Source organism: Chlamydotis macqueenii, chromosome 11 (genome assembly GCF_036417535.1).
Source record: "Chlamydotis macqueenii isolate bChlMac1 chromosome 11, bChlMac1.mat, whole genome shotgun sequence".
Classification (NCBI taxonomy): Eukaryota; Metazoa; Chordata; class Aves; order Otidiformes; family Otididae; genus Chlamydotis; species Chlamydotis macqueenii.
In genome coordinates this window covers 22843508-22856694 of record NC_141566.1, presented here as the reverse complement: position 1 = coordinate 22856694, position 13187 = coordinate 22843508, and the positions used below count along the sequence as shown (strand labels likewise).

The 13187-nt window shown below is 47.0% G+C and overlaps 1 protein-coding gene across 2 annotated transcripts in view; it reads right to left on the bottom strand.

The window, feature by feature from the left end:
• Positions 1–459: 459 nt before the first annotated feature.
• Positions 460–13187, bottom strand: part of LOC104486635 (V-set and immunoglobulin domain-containing protein 4-like) — a 39966-nt gene continuing 27238 nt past the window's right edge. The window contains exons 8-10 of one of the 2 annotated variants that reach the window (XR_015259711.1): positions 9539–9619; positions 8344–8423; positions 460–510 (exon numbers count right to left, since the gene is read on the bottom strand). Coding sequence is in view for 1 of the 2 variants with exons in the window: in XM_086756470.1 (XP_086612596.1) it covers positions 9547–9619 (73 nt within the window). In the remaining variant the exon portion in view is untranslated. Of the gene's footprint in view, positions 511–8343; positions 8424–8736; positions 8869–9538; positions 9620–13187 lie in introns of those variants that run through there. The other variant, XM_086756470.1, reaches the window with a different exon arrangement.

The window sequence follows — 13187 nt, the reverse complement described above, 5'->3', positions numbered from 1 at the left end:
TGGTAAAAACCCCTGTAGGAAAATGATAGATGTTTAGAAATTGTCTTGATCTCCTTCCAACAACCTGCTAATTTGCCTGTGACCTCACTCACTCTGTAAAAGAGCACGGAAGAGTTCCAAGGTTTAAATCTCGCCGTCTAACACCATTGTCCTGCATGACTCCAAAGGCGGGGTAGCTTTGAGAGCTCCCCAGGAAGCCAGAGATCACCAGATTTCTGCCAAGACGCAGGAATACCCACATATAAAAGATTGCTGTCATCCCTCCTTGAACGGTGAGGGCCGCTGCCCTGTTGGGAAACACGAGTCCGTCCCCTGCAAGTCTCGGGGCTCTGTGAGGCACAGAGCAGGCTGGTCAGACAGGTAAGAGCATCAGGGCTAACGGCAGTGTAACCGAGTTTGTGGCACGATGGTGACACTGACACCCCTCCCCATCGCATAGGTGTTTGGGTCGAATGAGCGGCTCTTCTGCTGTCGGTATTTCCACGGATTTTGTGGAATCACTGAGAGGCACTGTAGAGTTAATAGACATCAGTTAGGCATAAAACAATCTCAGCAATGGATTTTTGTGGCTCCCATGACAAATTAACAAAAACAATAACATATTTGTTTCTCTTTTCTTACTTTTTTTTTGCACCAAGGCCAAATCATTTCAGAAATGAACGGAAATGCAACAAAATCAAACCAAATCCATTTTCTTTTTCTTCTGGTTTGTTTATGGTTAAAAACAAATAAAACCCCCTATTGTATGTTTCTATTTTTTCAAATTAACCTTAGACAAATTGAAATTAAACTATTAAAAATATAATCTTTTGACTTATCATATTTTTTCAGGTTTTCTGGATAAATAAATTGAATACAGATGGCTTTCATTGCTGGAAATATTGGGGGCATTTGGTTTGAACAAGCATTCCTAGTTTGCTCAGAATTGCTGATTCCTTCTGCCTGTCTTCACTGACAAACTGATGTTTGCTGATAAAGGAGGAAAACAGGAGAAAAGAGAAATAAACTCCCAGGACTTTGGCTTCCATTTGGCCTTTCGGACTTTGGCTGGAGATGCTCAGCACCTTGGCAAATGCAGCTCACACCTCCTTCTTGGGAAGAAATTGTGAGGGGGCAAGCAGAGCCCAGGAGCTCAGCGCTGAGCCCGGCTGCGTTGGCAGCGCTGACAGGAGCGGAATTTGTCCAGGGGACATGAGGACATGGGAATCTCTCTGAAACTCTCCCACCCTCCATCCTGAGTTGATGGGCTTGAGAAGAGAACATCTGACTGCAGCCTGTGCATGGGTGTGGGGGCTCTGGGGAAGGGGAAGCTTCTGAGGAGAAGCACATGTTTGTTCTGCTGTTGAAAGCCCATCCGTCGGTTCGCACTGGACGGCCAAGGCTGCCTGCGAGGCGGGGAAGGCAGACAGTATTGCCCAAGGAGTTGCTGGGGAACAATGGAAGGAAATATGGACTCGGAGAACGCCACGGACGGGGGCTGCAGCCAGAGGATGTGAGCAGGACGGAGCTGGGGGAGCGGATGTGAGGAACCGCACACCGCTGCTGGACACAGCCTTCCTGGTTTTGCTTCTCCACAGCCTCCAGAAAGAGGGAATGCAACTGCAGCCCTGATTTTGGTATGTCTTCCTTATGGAAAGGCTTATGCCAACAGATCGCGGTGGAAGCTGAGCATACATGTTTCCAGCTTAGGGTTGATCCAGTTTTAATATCTCTATGGAAGAGAAAAACTTTGTTCCAGAGCCCAATGCCGTCTGGCCAGATTAGGAATTGCTACTGCATTTCTAGGCAGTGCAAAGGAGAACAAATAAATATTTAGCACTTGAAAGAGCATACAAATGTGGTTCACTATATGAATATAAAACAAAGCTTAATTGTATGAGAACCATAAAAATGTTTGTAAACGTCTAGTGAAGTGACATGAATCCTCCTGGGGAAGCCTCAGATTCTCCTGTACACATCATAAAGATATGTTAGGGTAAACAAACCAGGAGAGAGGGCACAGGAAACGTTAAACAGACTCAATACACATGTTCCTGGCTGCCATCAGCATTGGGCTTGTTTATCAACCCTCACACACCTGAGCATTTGGGTGTCAGGCTGCACTGAACTGCCGTCCCACGAGTCCAGCTTTATTCCTGCTTGTGCCTTCCTGCAAACTGTCCATGGAACAGATGTGAGGAATCTGGGAGAGGACAAAGTTTATTCTCAGAAGATATAAAAACTGCCCGCATTAGGCTAATTCCTCTCCCTTCACTGTCCAGGATTTTAGCACCTGTCATCAGGTCAGCAGCAGCAGACCTGAGTGGGACTCACTCACTCACTTTCACCATTCCGCTTGTATTTTGTGAGGGAACAAAAGGCAGCAGACTTCCTCTAGTGGTGTTTTTAGTCTTAAAATTATTTTCTCAGAAATAGCATTTTGGCATTTTATTTATATACATGCAAATAGTATTTGATTTTCCAAATTCAATAGCACTTTCATTTGCAGATCACAGCACTTAACGAAGAATGGAGTACATCTCGGTTTGCCTTGTACAAGTGAGAAACTGGATGAGTGCCCTGTCTTGAGAAGAAAGATGAATGAGAGAGTCTTTGAGGTCTCAGAAAGTCCTTCCCTGAAAGGTAAAAATTTCCAAATGCTCTTCACCAGAGCTTTTCTCCACCAGAGCCATTCCTAACTCATTCATGTCCTGACTGCTCACACTGCCATGTTTGACCGGTGCCACGCTTTCTCAGCTGGAAGCCCCACCAATGAAGGTGGTCCTGGTCCACAGCATCCTTAGCTCAGGTCCTGGCTCTCCAGCTCCCTTCAGCTGTGGCACCAAACTGCTGCTCCGTTTCTAGATCCAGACCCAGCCCTTCTGCCAACACACCTCGTCCCAGAGCTACAGCGCTAAATTTTATCCACCGTGCCAAATTAAAGAGTGGCTAAATGCCGTGAGTAAGCTTTCCACAAACACCGAGATGAGACCTACATTATGCATTGAACTTGAACAAAACAAGTACTGAAGAGAGCTTGTGCTCTGGTTCGTAAAGCCTTGGCATGCTTTCCAATACTGAAAATTGTACTTGTGGTCGAAGATAAAACAAATGCCAAAATGACTCACAGCTCAGGAACATATAGGGTATTACAGCCCATGAAAAACTGAGGAAGGCAAAGCACTGAATGGTGTACGCTGCATCCTGTGCTTGTGAGGCTTTCATCCATCCATTTCACCAATTTGTTGAAAAAGTAGTGCTCTAACCAGGGAGGATCTAGGAAAGAACAGGGATTCTGATCAGGGATTTGAAGGGAGAAGCTTATGTGAAGGAGTAAAAAGGGACTGCACTGACAGATCACAGGATGTATAATCTGGTCCTCTGCCTATTTTATGCAGCACAGCAGAAAAATTTGAAAGTGTAAGCACTCGGGTGAAAGGAAATCAGTTCTAACAGGAACTAGGACACATCTAGGAGCTGTACATTGGAAAAAAAAAAGTAGAAAGAATCTCAGAAAACATTTATTGATACTGAGATGTGTTAGGCTTTTAATTGTTTCCTGAAAAGAGTTGGTGAATGCTTCATCACCCAGGAAATCTAAGACTTTTCTCAAGCAAACAATGCAAGCTGTCCCACAGGAACCAATTCTGTGCTGTCCAAGCAGAAGACCCATCAGCAGGTCTTTTCTATATTTAATTTCTATGATGCATTTATGGAATGCTGCCCATGCACCAAGCCACAGGAAAATCTTTACACATTCCTAATTTACAGAGTCCTTGCTGCAAAGCCCCAAAGCCTCAAGCTGTCCAATTCAGATTCCAGCAGCAGCACAGGCTTTGTTCAGTGTTGAAAACTATTGGCTCCAGGACTATTTTCCATTCAGCTGCATCATTGCTTGAGTAAAGAACCCCATGCAGAGGTACAGTTTGGAGAGAAAATGTGTGTTGGCCTGGTTGGACTGGCTTCCACGGGGGCAGATGAAACCTGGTTAAAGGCCGAAAGAAGCAAATTGACGGGTACCAAAATAGGTAGCTCTGCTTCCCTTGTGGGATTGTCTTCCTTTGTTACTCAAGGAGGGCTGGAGTTACTCACGAAAATGCCTGTGAATAAGCCAGAACTTGAAAATTACAAAGGGCTAAGGCATTCCAAGAAAATCAAAGTCTCATCACAGGCAATTAACTCGTCATTAAAGTCGGTCGCAAGAGGGCAATGATTAGACCCGTCTGATTCTGTCAAACTCCCTGAGCATATCAGAGCTGATAAGCTGTCTCAACAATTTGCATCTAAGCTCAAGAGAGGGTGGAGCGGAGCCATGCGGCCGTTCCAGACCAATCTAAAGCCTTTTGCACTATTTTTGTCTTTTTACGTGTTTTCCCTTCACGCGAGGCTTATGTGTGTGTACAAGCACAAGCTTGTACCACTGTCTAAGGCCCCTATTTCCAATCCTGTAAAAAATTGTACACTACCCTTGTATTTTCAGCCTTTGGCCACCATTGATGTCTGAATCGGGTTTAGTACAAGTACAGAGTCCTTTAAGAATATGCTCCAGAGACTTATCTAGCAGAGGGCTGATGGGCCTGAGAGATGTGTTTAACATCGGTTAGGGGTTGCAGTGGTGTAAAAAATGTGCAGGTAAAATGCAGAAGCTTTTGCTATTTCTCTTGGCAGCTTATATCTCAGTATGAGGACGTTTTACTCGTTAGGTTACTAGTTAGCTTAGTGTCACCTTTGCACAATTTTCATATTCTTCCCAGCTGTACACTGCCAACCAAAATACATGATTCCTCCCCAGTCTTCACCTCTCCAGTGTGTGCCTGTGCTGTCCCTGTGCTCTCCTGGTTGCTCTTTGCCTCGTGTGCACCACAGCTCAGATTCGCCCAGGGTATAAATGGAGCCACTGCTGGTGGGGGAGCTCGAGCCGGGTCTCCTCAGAGCACAGCTGGGTTTCTGGGTTTCAGCTCTGCTGGGTTTTGCCTCTGATTGCCCCAGGCTTGCTAGCATTACCTCCTGTGACAAATCCAGTGGCCGTGTAGATCTGCACAGTGGAAACCGTTTCAGGCTCTTGGGTGGCTGACGCATGTACTCCACTTGCTGGCATGGGTTTCTTCTCCTTAAAAGGCATTGTTTTGAAATGCCATTGAAAATTATCTTGATTCTTGCAGAAGTTGGAGGACCCCCATCCTGTGTCACTGGCTGTTTGGGGAGGAAAGAAGCAAAACAACAGCCAAAAATATTCACTTTCTCTTGAGAAGCTCTACATCTCCCAGTGCCCTTTGCAGAGCCTTGGGCCTCGGTTCGTGCCAGAGCCTTGGGGGCGACCACGAGATCTGGAGGAGATGCTCAGGGCCAAGAAACATGGCTTGACAAACTACAACCCTTCATCTTCATGCCCTGCTCCATCCAAACACATGAACACCTTGTCCTGCCCTGTTTACACCTGTGCAGCAGAGGAAGACTTGGCAAGCACTCGTCTGTTTTATATCATCAGTCGAGCAGACTACTGGCTGACTATGCTGACGTTGGCTTGACGCAAGCAGATGATGGACTGCATCAAAGCTGTAGCTGCAGTCAAAATTCTGCTGGAGAAAGTAAAATATCCCTTACTGCTGTGCTCAGCCGAGCACAGGACTGCAGGGGATACACCTTTGCTGTCACACACCCCTTCGTTCCCTGTCTGCTCCAGAAGCACGGCCCCAGCAGTTATTTCACACCTCCACAGCAGCGGGGTGGTGGGCAGCCCTTCCTCCAGGACGGAGCGCGTGCCAGAGGCCGGGCGAGGAGAGGCCGGGGAGGACAGGATGGGTGCTCGCGCGTGCACCCACACCAGTGCAGGGCTGTTGGGGTGTCTGTGTGGTTTTGTGAGGCTGTCTGTGAGGGTGGCTTCAAAAGACAAAATGCACTGAGCTTTCTGCTCCCTTTTTATGGGCTAGTTTAATCCATTGGGGACCCACTGAAAGGCGCAAAAATAAGAGGAGATCTGATCCTCTCAAAGAATGAAGAAGGCAGAATTCCTCCTGAGCTTTACCCAATACTTTACTGACCTCCTGCTCTAACACATCCCTCATGATAGTTGCTGGTCTCAAGTCAAAGCCCTTGCCAGTGATGACAAGCCCTGCACAGACAGAGGTGTCCCTGCTTATGGCAAGACGGGGGCTCAACTTCGCAAATTCTGTAAGATGACATTTCTGCGAACTGTTGGGCTGCTGGTGCTCCCTGTTCTGTGAAATGGGAGTTGAGAGGCGTTGTGTGACATCTGCCCTTTGACTTGTATGAGATATTCAGTGCAGGCAGACTCCCACCCAGACCCAGAGGTACAAACGCGCCCCTCCAGACATAACCAGACCTACAGCGCTTGATTAAGAATTCACATCCCAAGGCTTTTACAATGATTTTATTTTTTTGTGGGTTCTTCCCTGCCCTTCTTTGCACTACTGCCACGCACTTCCTAGGATAGAAATTGGTAGGAGAAAAAAATAATGATGGAGACAGACGAGCAGAAACATCTGTCAGCCAAATGGTCTCTCAAGACCAAAGCTCCAGTTTTCAGTCTATGAATGGCACTTTTTGTCTCCTGCCAGAGGGTAAATCTGGATGGGTGCCCAGGAGTCAAACAAGAGCTGAGCAGAGAAAGCATCAGCACAGCCAGTAATACAGGAAAAGGCAGAATTTTTGTGGAATCTTCACTCTTTCCTGCTGGTTTCCTGCTTGCTCCATGTGAGCAACAGAGACAGCTTTTGTGTTGGAAAATGAAGCACAGCAGCTATTCTGGGATGACCAGATTGAGAAAAACAGCCCATGGATAACCCACTGCCACTAACCCGACTTCAGCCTTCGCTGTGATGCAGGATTCAGCTAACAACTGCTCTGATTCCCAGGAGTTTGGCCAAAGTTCTCTTTCTCTTTATTTTATTTCTCTCATTCCTTTGGTAAAAGCCTGTCAGCCATCCAGCACCAGGGAGGACAGGCACGCTGGAAGTCAGCGCAGTTACCAGACCTACCGATCTCACACACACACACACACACGAGCAGCTCTGCCTGCACAGGTTTTCCCTCTCGTGGTCATAAGAGTTTCTGTTTATTGATATATGTTGATCCATGTGGTCTATTAATTCAGGAAATCCTTTATCTGGAGATCTCATGAGGTTTTTTTTTGGTGCAAGGTCTAACAAAAACCTTTCACTTGAGTTTCCTGCTGTTGAAGAATAAAAATGAAGATGGACATTCACCAAGATGTTTCTTTCATTGTGTTTCAGAGTTGGTATGGCAGTGGTGTGATTTATTTATTTATATACTACATCCAGCACCAGGCTGGTGTAAGCTATGTATGTAAGTGTGTTTTCATACAGAGATTACATTTATCTCAAAACCAGAAGGCTGGTGCAGGAACTTTCCCAGGGTCCTGATAGTATTTTGCATAGAAAAGAGGAAAAACCAACACAAAACCTTACAAAAACATATCATACTGTGGTTTTGGAATGGCTTACACTACAAAAATCTCATCTACCTGAGACTAAACCTCAGTCAGACTAAGTGCAAAGCATTTGACACTGTCCTGCACAACATCCTTCTCTCTAAACTGGAGAGACATGGATTTGACAGACGGACCGCTCGGTGGATAAGGAATTGGCTGGATGGCCACACTCAGAGTGGTGGTCAACGGCTCAATGTCCGTGTGGAGACCAGTGACAAGTGGCGTTCCTCAGTGGTCCGTGTTGAGCCCAGCTCTGTTCAACATCTTGAACTGGACCTGTATCATCTTTAAGGTCCCTTCCAGCCCAAAGCATTCTGTGATTCTAAATAAGTCTGCTTCTTTTGAAAGAAAAGCTTGCTTTCTTTTGAAAGGAAACAGTCCATGCCCCTTCCCAAGAAACTGGCCTACAATTGAGTGCCAGAGGGATGAGAAGCTTGAGAGATAATTCACTAACCAACACTCTGTTATCATTATGGCTCAAACATGATTAATTCCTATGGAATTTGTTGTAATAATATTACTCCTGGTGACCTCATTTGTTATACATGTTGCTGTCATTAGGATTCCATTGTGTTACCAAAAACATACTGAGCCCATAGCCATCTGTGCTGTACCTGCTGTGAGGATATCTGGATCTCCTCGCCTGCAATTCCTGCCCAATTCTTCTCCCTTGGCAGCTGAAGCTGTCAGAGGAAAACCACTGGCAGTGGTTCAGGTGGTTTGAGTTTGGGACTGGCCCAATGTACCAGCATGCTTAGGCTTTGCTTTGGTGCTACTCCACTCACTGAGAAATCCCCACTTTGTTTAATTTGTCTTCATTGAGTTTTGGCATTCACTTTTTTGTTGTCTTTCATCACCCTGGTCAAATCTCTCCTCTTTATCCATCTTCTTACCTCTCTCTCCTGACAGATACTTGGGACCACTGGCCTGGGCTGTTCCTTCTGTCTGCAGCACGAGTCTCATCTGAGCTTGACTGTTACAAAAAACCAGGAAGGATTAAAACGGTTTTAAACTCTCTCTTTTTTTTTTGCCAAATATATGTGGGACAATCGCAGCTACTGCCAGAGATTACGGGACTTAGATCTTTCACCCAGGGTTTAGAACAGCAATCCATTTTCAATGAAGTGACCACTACAATTCCCTCTGTACTGTTTAACTCTCATTCAGTTAAACAAAGCTTGTCAGCTACTTAGAGTCAGATTAATGGACCTTTCATGAGTTTGAGCTCTGCTCCTAGAAGTTACCCACTTGCTGTGTGCAGCCAGCAAGCCAGCAGGTCCAGAAGATTCCTGTGTGGGTGCCCAGCATCGCAGAAGGTCTTGTGACTGCGTGGTGGCAGGGCTGCTTCACAAAATCTGGGCAGACCCCTGTAATCTCATAGCTGGAGCTACCTCGATCCCTCTGCTTCCTTTGCAGGTCTGCAGCCTAAGGTTAACACACACTGACTTCACAGCAGCTGTAAAACCTCTTTGGTGTCTGCACCATGAGATATATTCTTAGCAATCAATTTCTTTGTCCTCCCAAGAACATTTTGTCCTGTTCTCTCAGTGCGCTCTGCAAACAAGACTTAATGCATTTCCCTTGGCTTTATTTCATGTCGTTCTTTCAAACTTTAACCTGTATCTGAAACCAATGGGATGACACTGTGCAAAAGGACATTTAAGATTGAAACCCAGTTAGAAAAATGTCCTAGCAGCAAGATCTGTAAAGCCTTGCCAGCATCTCCCAAGATGAGGTGATCGAAGCCCTGACACTTAAATCACATTAAGCAACTCGGGAATGTGCTGCAGGGAACCAGCGTATGCTGGGCCAAAGTGCCTTTCCACTCATGTGAATCTTCCCACCCTAGATGTGAGGGTCGAAACAGACACCACGGAGGGCAGACATCTCTTTGTAGTCTTCTTTTTTGAAAATAAAATAGATTTTTATTTTCTTCTGCTCTCACTTTCCATGAAGAGTCCCTGGAAGAACTGACTGATAGAAATATCTAAGAAAACATGAACTCAGAGAATGGCAGCAGAAAAGGCAGTCCCCGGTAACGGTCATCTCACTGGGACAGCCTCACCCCGCATGAGCCGGTGTACTCACCAGGAAGGTCAGGTTCTGACTGCTGCATCTGAGCTGGGAGCTGCCTGCGAAGTGGCTGCACATGGAGGATGTGTTCTCCAACTGGAACAAGCATAAATAGTGAGTCAAACAGAGAAACTAACAGGGGGAATGTGTCGAAACAGAAAGCTTGCAGAGGGAACTGTATTGAATACATCACTATGAGTAATTCCTGCTGCTCTCAGGAGAAGAAAATGAGCTGTTTAAAAGATTCTAATGTTCTTCAGAGCACATAAAAAGTCTTTGTTCTTTATTTTAGCTTAATGACCCTGAAAAGTTTTTAGCTACTTTTTCACCAAGTGTGGACCACCCTGGATTTTAGGAATAATCAGTAATGATTCCTTCCCAATTCCAGTACTGTTTCCATATTTCTGTTCCCTACTAAGAGTGGGAGCAAAGTAGCTTATGGGCATTTGAAGAAGAACAGCCAAGGCAGCCCTTAAAAACCATTTCATCATTGCATGCAGCTGTGATCCCAGCTGCTTCAGTATCCAGAATACCTGAGCGTGGCACACTGATGCTACCTGCGACGCTCGAATGCCGTCAGCCTCCTTGGAGAAAAGCCTCCTCCTGCTCCCCCGGTGCCGACGCTCTGCTTGCTGCACAGACCTAGCACGCCCGCCACCTCCCATTGCTGCCTGAACCCCTCGCGCAGTGCGCAATACTTCATCACTCACGTTCGTGCTCTTTTGTATCAAAACAACCTTCACGGCAGAACTGACACCGAGATGACTGAGACAAGGATGTAAATATTACAGTGCTCGAGTTGTGGTATAGCAGCTGATGGCCACTGAAAAAGACGAAACAAAGAGCAGCGCAGGAAGGCCCAAGGTTTCCTGATGCTCTGGGATGTCCCAGTTGGCAGAGCAGTGTACAAACTACACACCGCCCTGATCTCATCCCTCCAGCTTCAGTTGATTCCCAGGCTGTGTCTAGGCTGCTGAGCAAAACATTGCCAGCTTGAGAGCTTAAGCACTGGACCAGGGATCATCTGTCCTGCTTAATTATTAGCTCACACTCTGGCACTATTTTAGCCTTTGCTAATAATACTCTTCAAAACAATGCTTGAACATTGTTTGGACAATAACGTAAATCAGGAACCACTGCCAATAAGGCAGCATGGGCAAGCGTACACTTTCACGCTATGAAAACACTGCTCTGATGGATCGCAGCACAGGATGTGTGTGCTTTGAACTGAAAAAAAAACTGCACGAAAAATGAAGGCTTATGCCTTTGGTCCACAAAGCTTCCACATGCCGGAGACCAAGGACTAAGAGCTTCGTAATGGGGACACAACCAAATCCACGCTGTCTGACCCCAGTGCTCGGGAAATGGCCTGTTCTGTGCAGTGTTGTTGGCAGAGCTGGGTGCTCCTCACAGAGAGTGAAAAATGTTACACATGGAAAGAAACTGGAGAACCCTTTCACTCTATCAAATAAATGAAAGGAAATTTGAGGAGGACCATGACCCACTCAGTATGCATATATCTTTATCGATCTCCAAAAGATTCATTGAAGTGAAAAAATGTGGCCCTAAATAGAGAAACAAAACGTTTCAGTCCCTGAGAAAATGACATTGCAAAACACATTTTCATTGACAAATTGCACCGGTGACAGTGCTACTTGGGAGCTGCTCAAAGGGGATGAACGACCTCTGGGTGGCTCTGAGCAGGAAAGCTCGTGGGTCCCCAGGAATGGGAGCCAGAGCCCCATGCAGATCAGCAGGGGAGCTCCAGACCGGCAGCAGGAGTAGGCAGGCGGCATGGCCATGCAGCTTACCGAACAGGCACTGCCATTTTGTCTGCATTGTCCTTCGCTCTCCCTCCCCACGCACCCATGGGAACTCTGATCCCACATGAGTGCAGGTAGTCCTGATGATTCAGCTCAGGTGTCCCTGCAGAGTAATAATGTCTCTTTTTTTTTCCCTGCTCCCCTGTGATTTGCAGCTGCCATCACTCTCCTGGCCCAGCCAAACCCACCTGTTTGCACTTATTTAGAGAGACAAACGCCAGCACTGTTTTCCCCTGGGGCTGGCTCCCCTCTCTCAGGATGTGAGCTGCTTGTTAGTCAGCTCGGTTCCTCACCTCATTTCACATCCTCTTGGCCCTGTGCCGTCACCGGCCCCTTTCCTGCAGGGCATTCCAGTGGTGAGTACTCACTGGCACGGTGGCTGATGCTGACCTGGTGCTGGCTGCGTGGCGTGGTCTTTTGCTCACCTCTCCCTTTTGTTCCTCAAGCTTTCCCTGTCTCAAGGCATTAGGAGCATAAAACTTGTTACAGCACTCCTCCCAACTGGAAATACCTGCAAAACTTGTGGGACTGTAGCTGCCAGATAGCAAGATGGACCTTTGTGAGGGTCAGGCTGAAGGATGCAAACCTGCATCAGTGGGGGGAAGATGGCAGAGCTGGCTTCTGTGCCTTGACAGTCAAAGCTGCTCTGCCTCTGTGTGCTCAAAGTCCACTTTGCTGCTGCAGAGTGGGTCCTGTACCTGTCCTTGTGAAGGCTGTCCATTGGCTGTCACTTGCTTCTGACCCCTCATATAAGTTGTGAAAGTCAAGTGTGCATCTCCAGGTTTTGGGGTGCAAGAATTATACAGGGATTCCTGCACGTATTCCATTAAGGCACTGATGGACAGTATAGACCACCTTTGGATGTCACACAAAGTATAATTCTAGAGAAGCTTTGTGTGAGCTCCCAAAAGGGCCCAAGAAGGAGCCACTCAAATATGATACAGGCATTGCTTTCAAGGTATAAAGTCTAAACTGATAAGGAATCCACACTGGGTGTCTGTCCACTGACAGTATTAAAGTAAATCAAAACTGCCTGCCTCCAATCAGGTATTTTGGAGGAGCGATGTGCAGGAGAGGGTGCTGTAGTCCTGTTTAAGGCAGATATTCTAAATATTTGGGATAAGACAGGCAGCTGTAGACTTCAGAGAGATTTTTAATTTATAATTGCTATTAAGAACAGACATGGCTGAAACCAGGGCTGGAGAATGAGTCAGAGAAAGCCCTGATCTCCTGCTATCTGTATTCTCCCTTGCATGCTCCCTGTTGGACCTCTGTGAGGCTCTTCCAATGGCCTTGTGCCATAAGGGACAGCAAATGTGGCAGCGTGGAGGGGTTTAAGCAAGAAGCTGATAGAACAAGTCCACCTCTGGTTACTCTCCCGGGGTGCAATGCCTGCATTTATGGGTTTCCTAGAAGAGGAAGGGAGCTGCTGCCTGCTGGCCCAGGAAAGCTCCGCTTGCCTCTGCAGCGGCTCAGCGAGGGGACAGATGCTCAGCAAGCAGGCCATCATCCACAGACGCGCAGCGTGGCTGCGACCAGGCACCAGACCCAGCAGGGTGGCTGCCAGCACCTCTGCTCCCAGGGAACGCTGCAGCCGCTGGTCTCCAAAAGCACGTTGGGAGAGGCGCTGGGATGAGGCAGGCAGTGGCTGTGGTGGTTTTGATCGCTGCTGGGTTTGAAGGTCAACAAGGACCAGGTGCCTTAAGATTACTGTGATCAGCAGACCCTTCTTCGTTTTCTTTTCTGAATCGGGTCCTAGCAGAATGCTGTAGCTGACACAATACCAAGGGATAGGTTTTAGCTGGTAGGAGAGTGATTCCCAGGGCAGCGAGCCCCGTAGT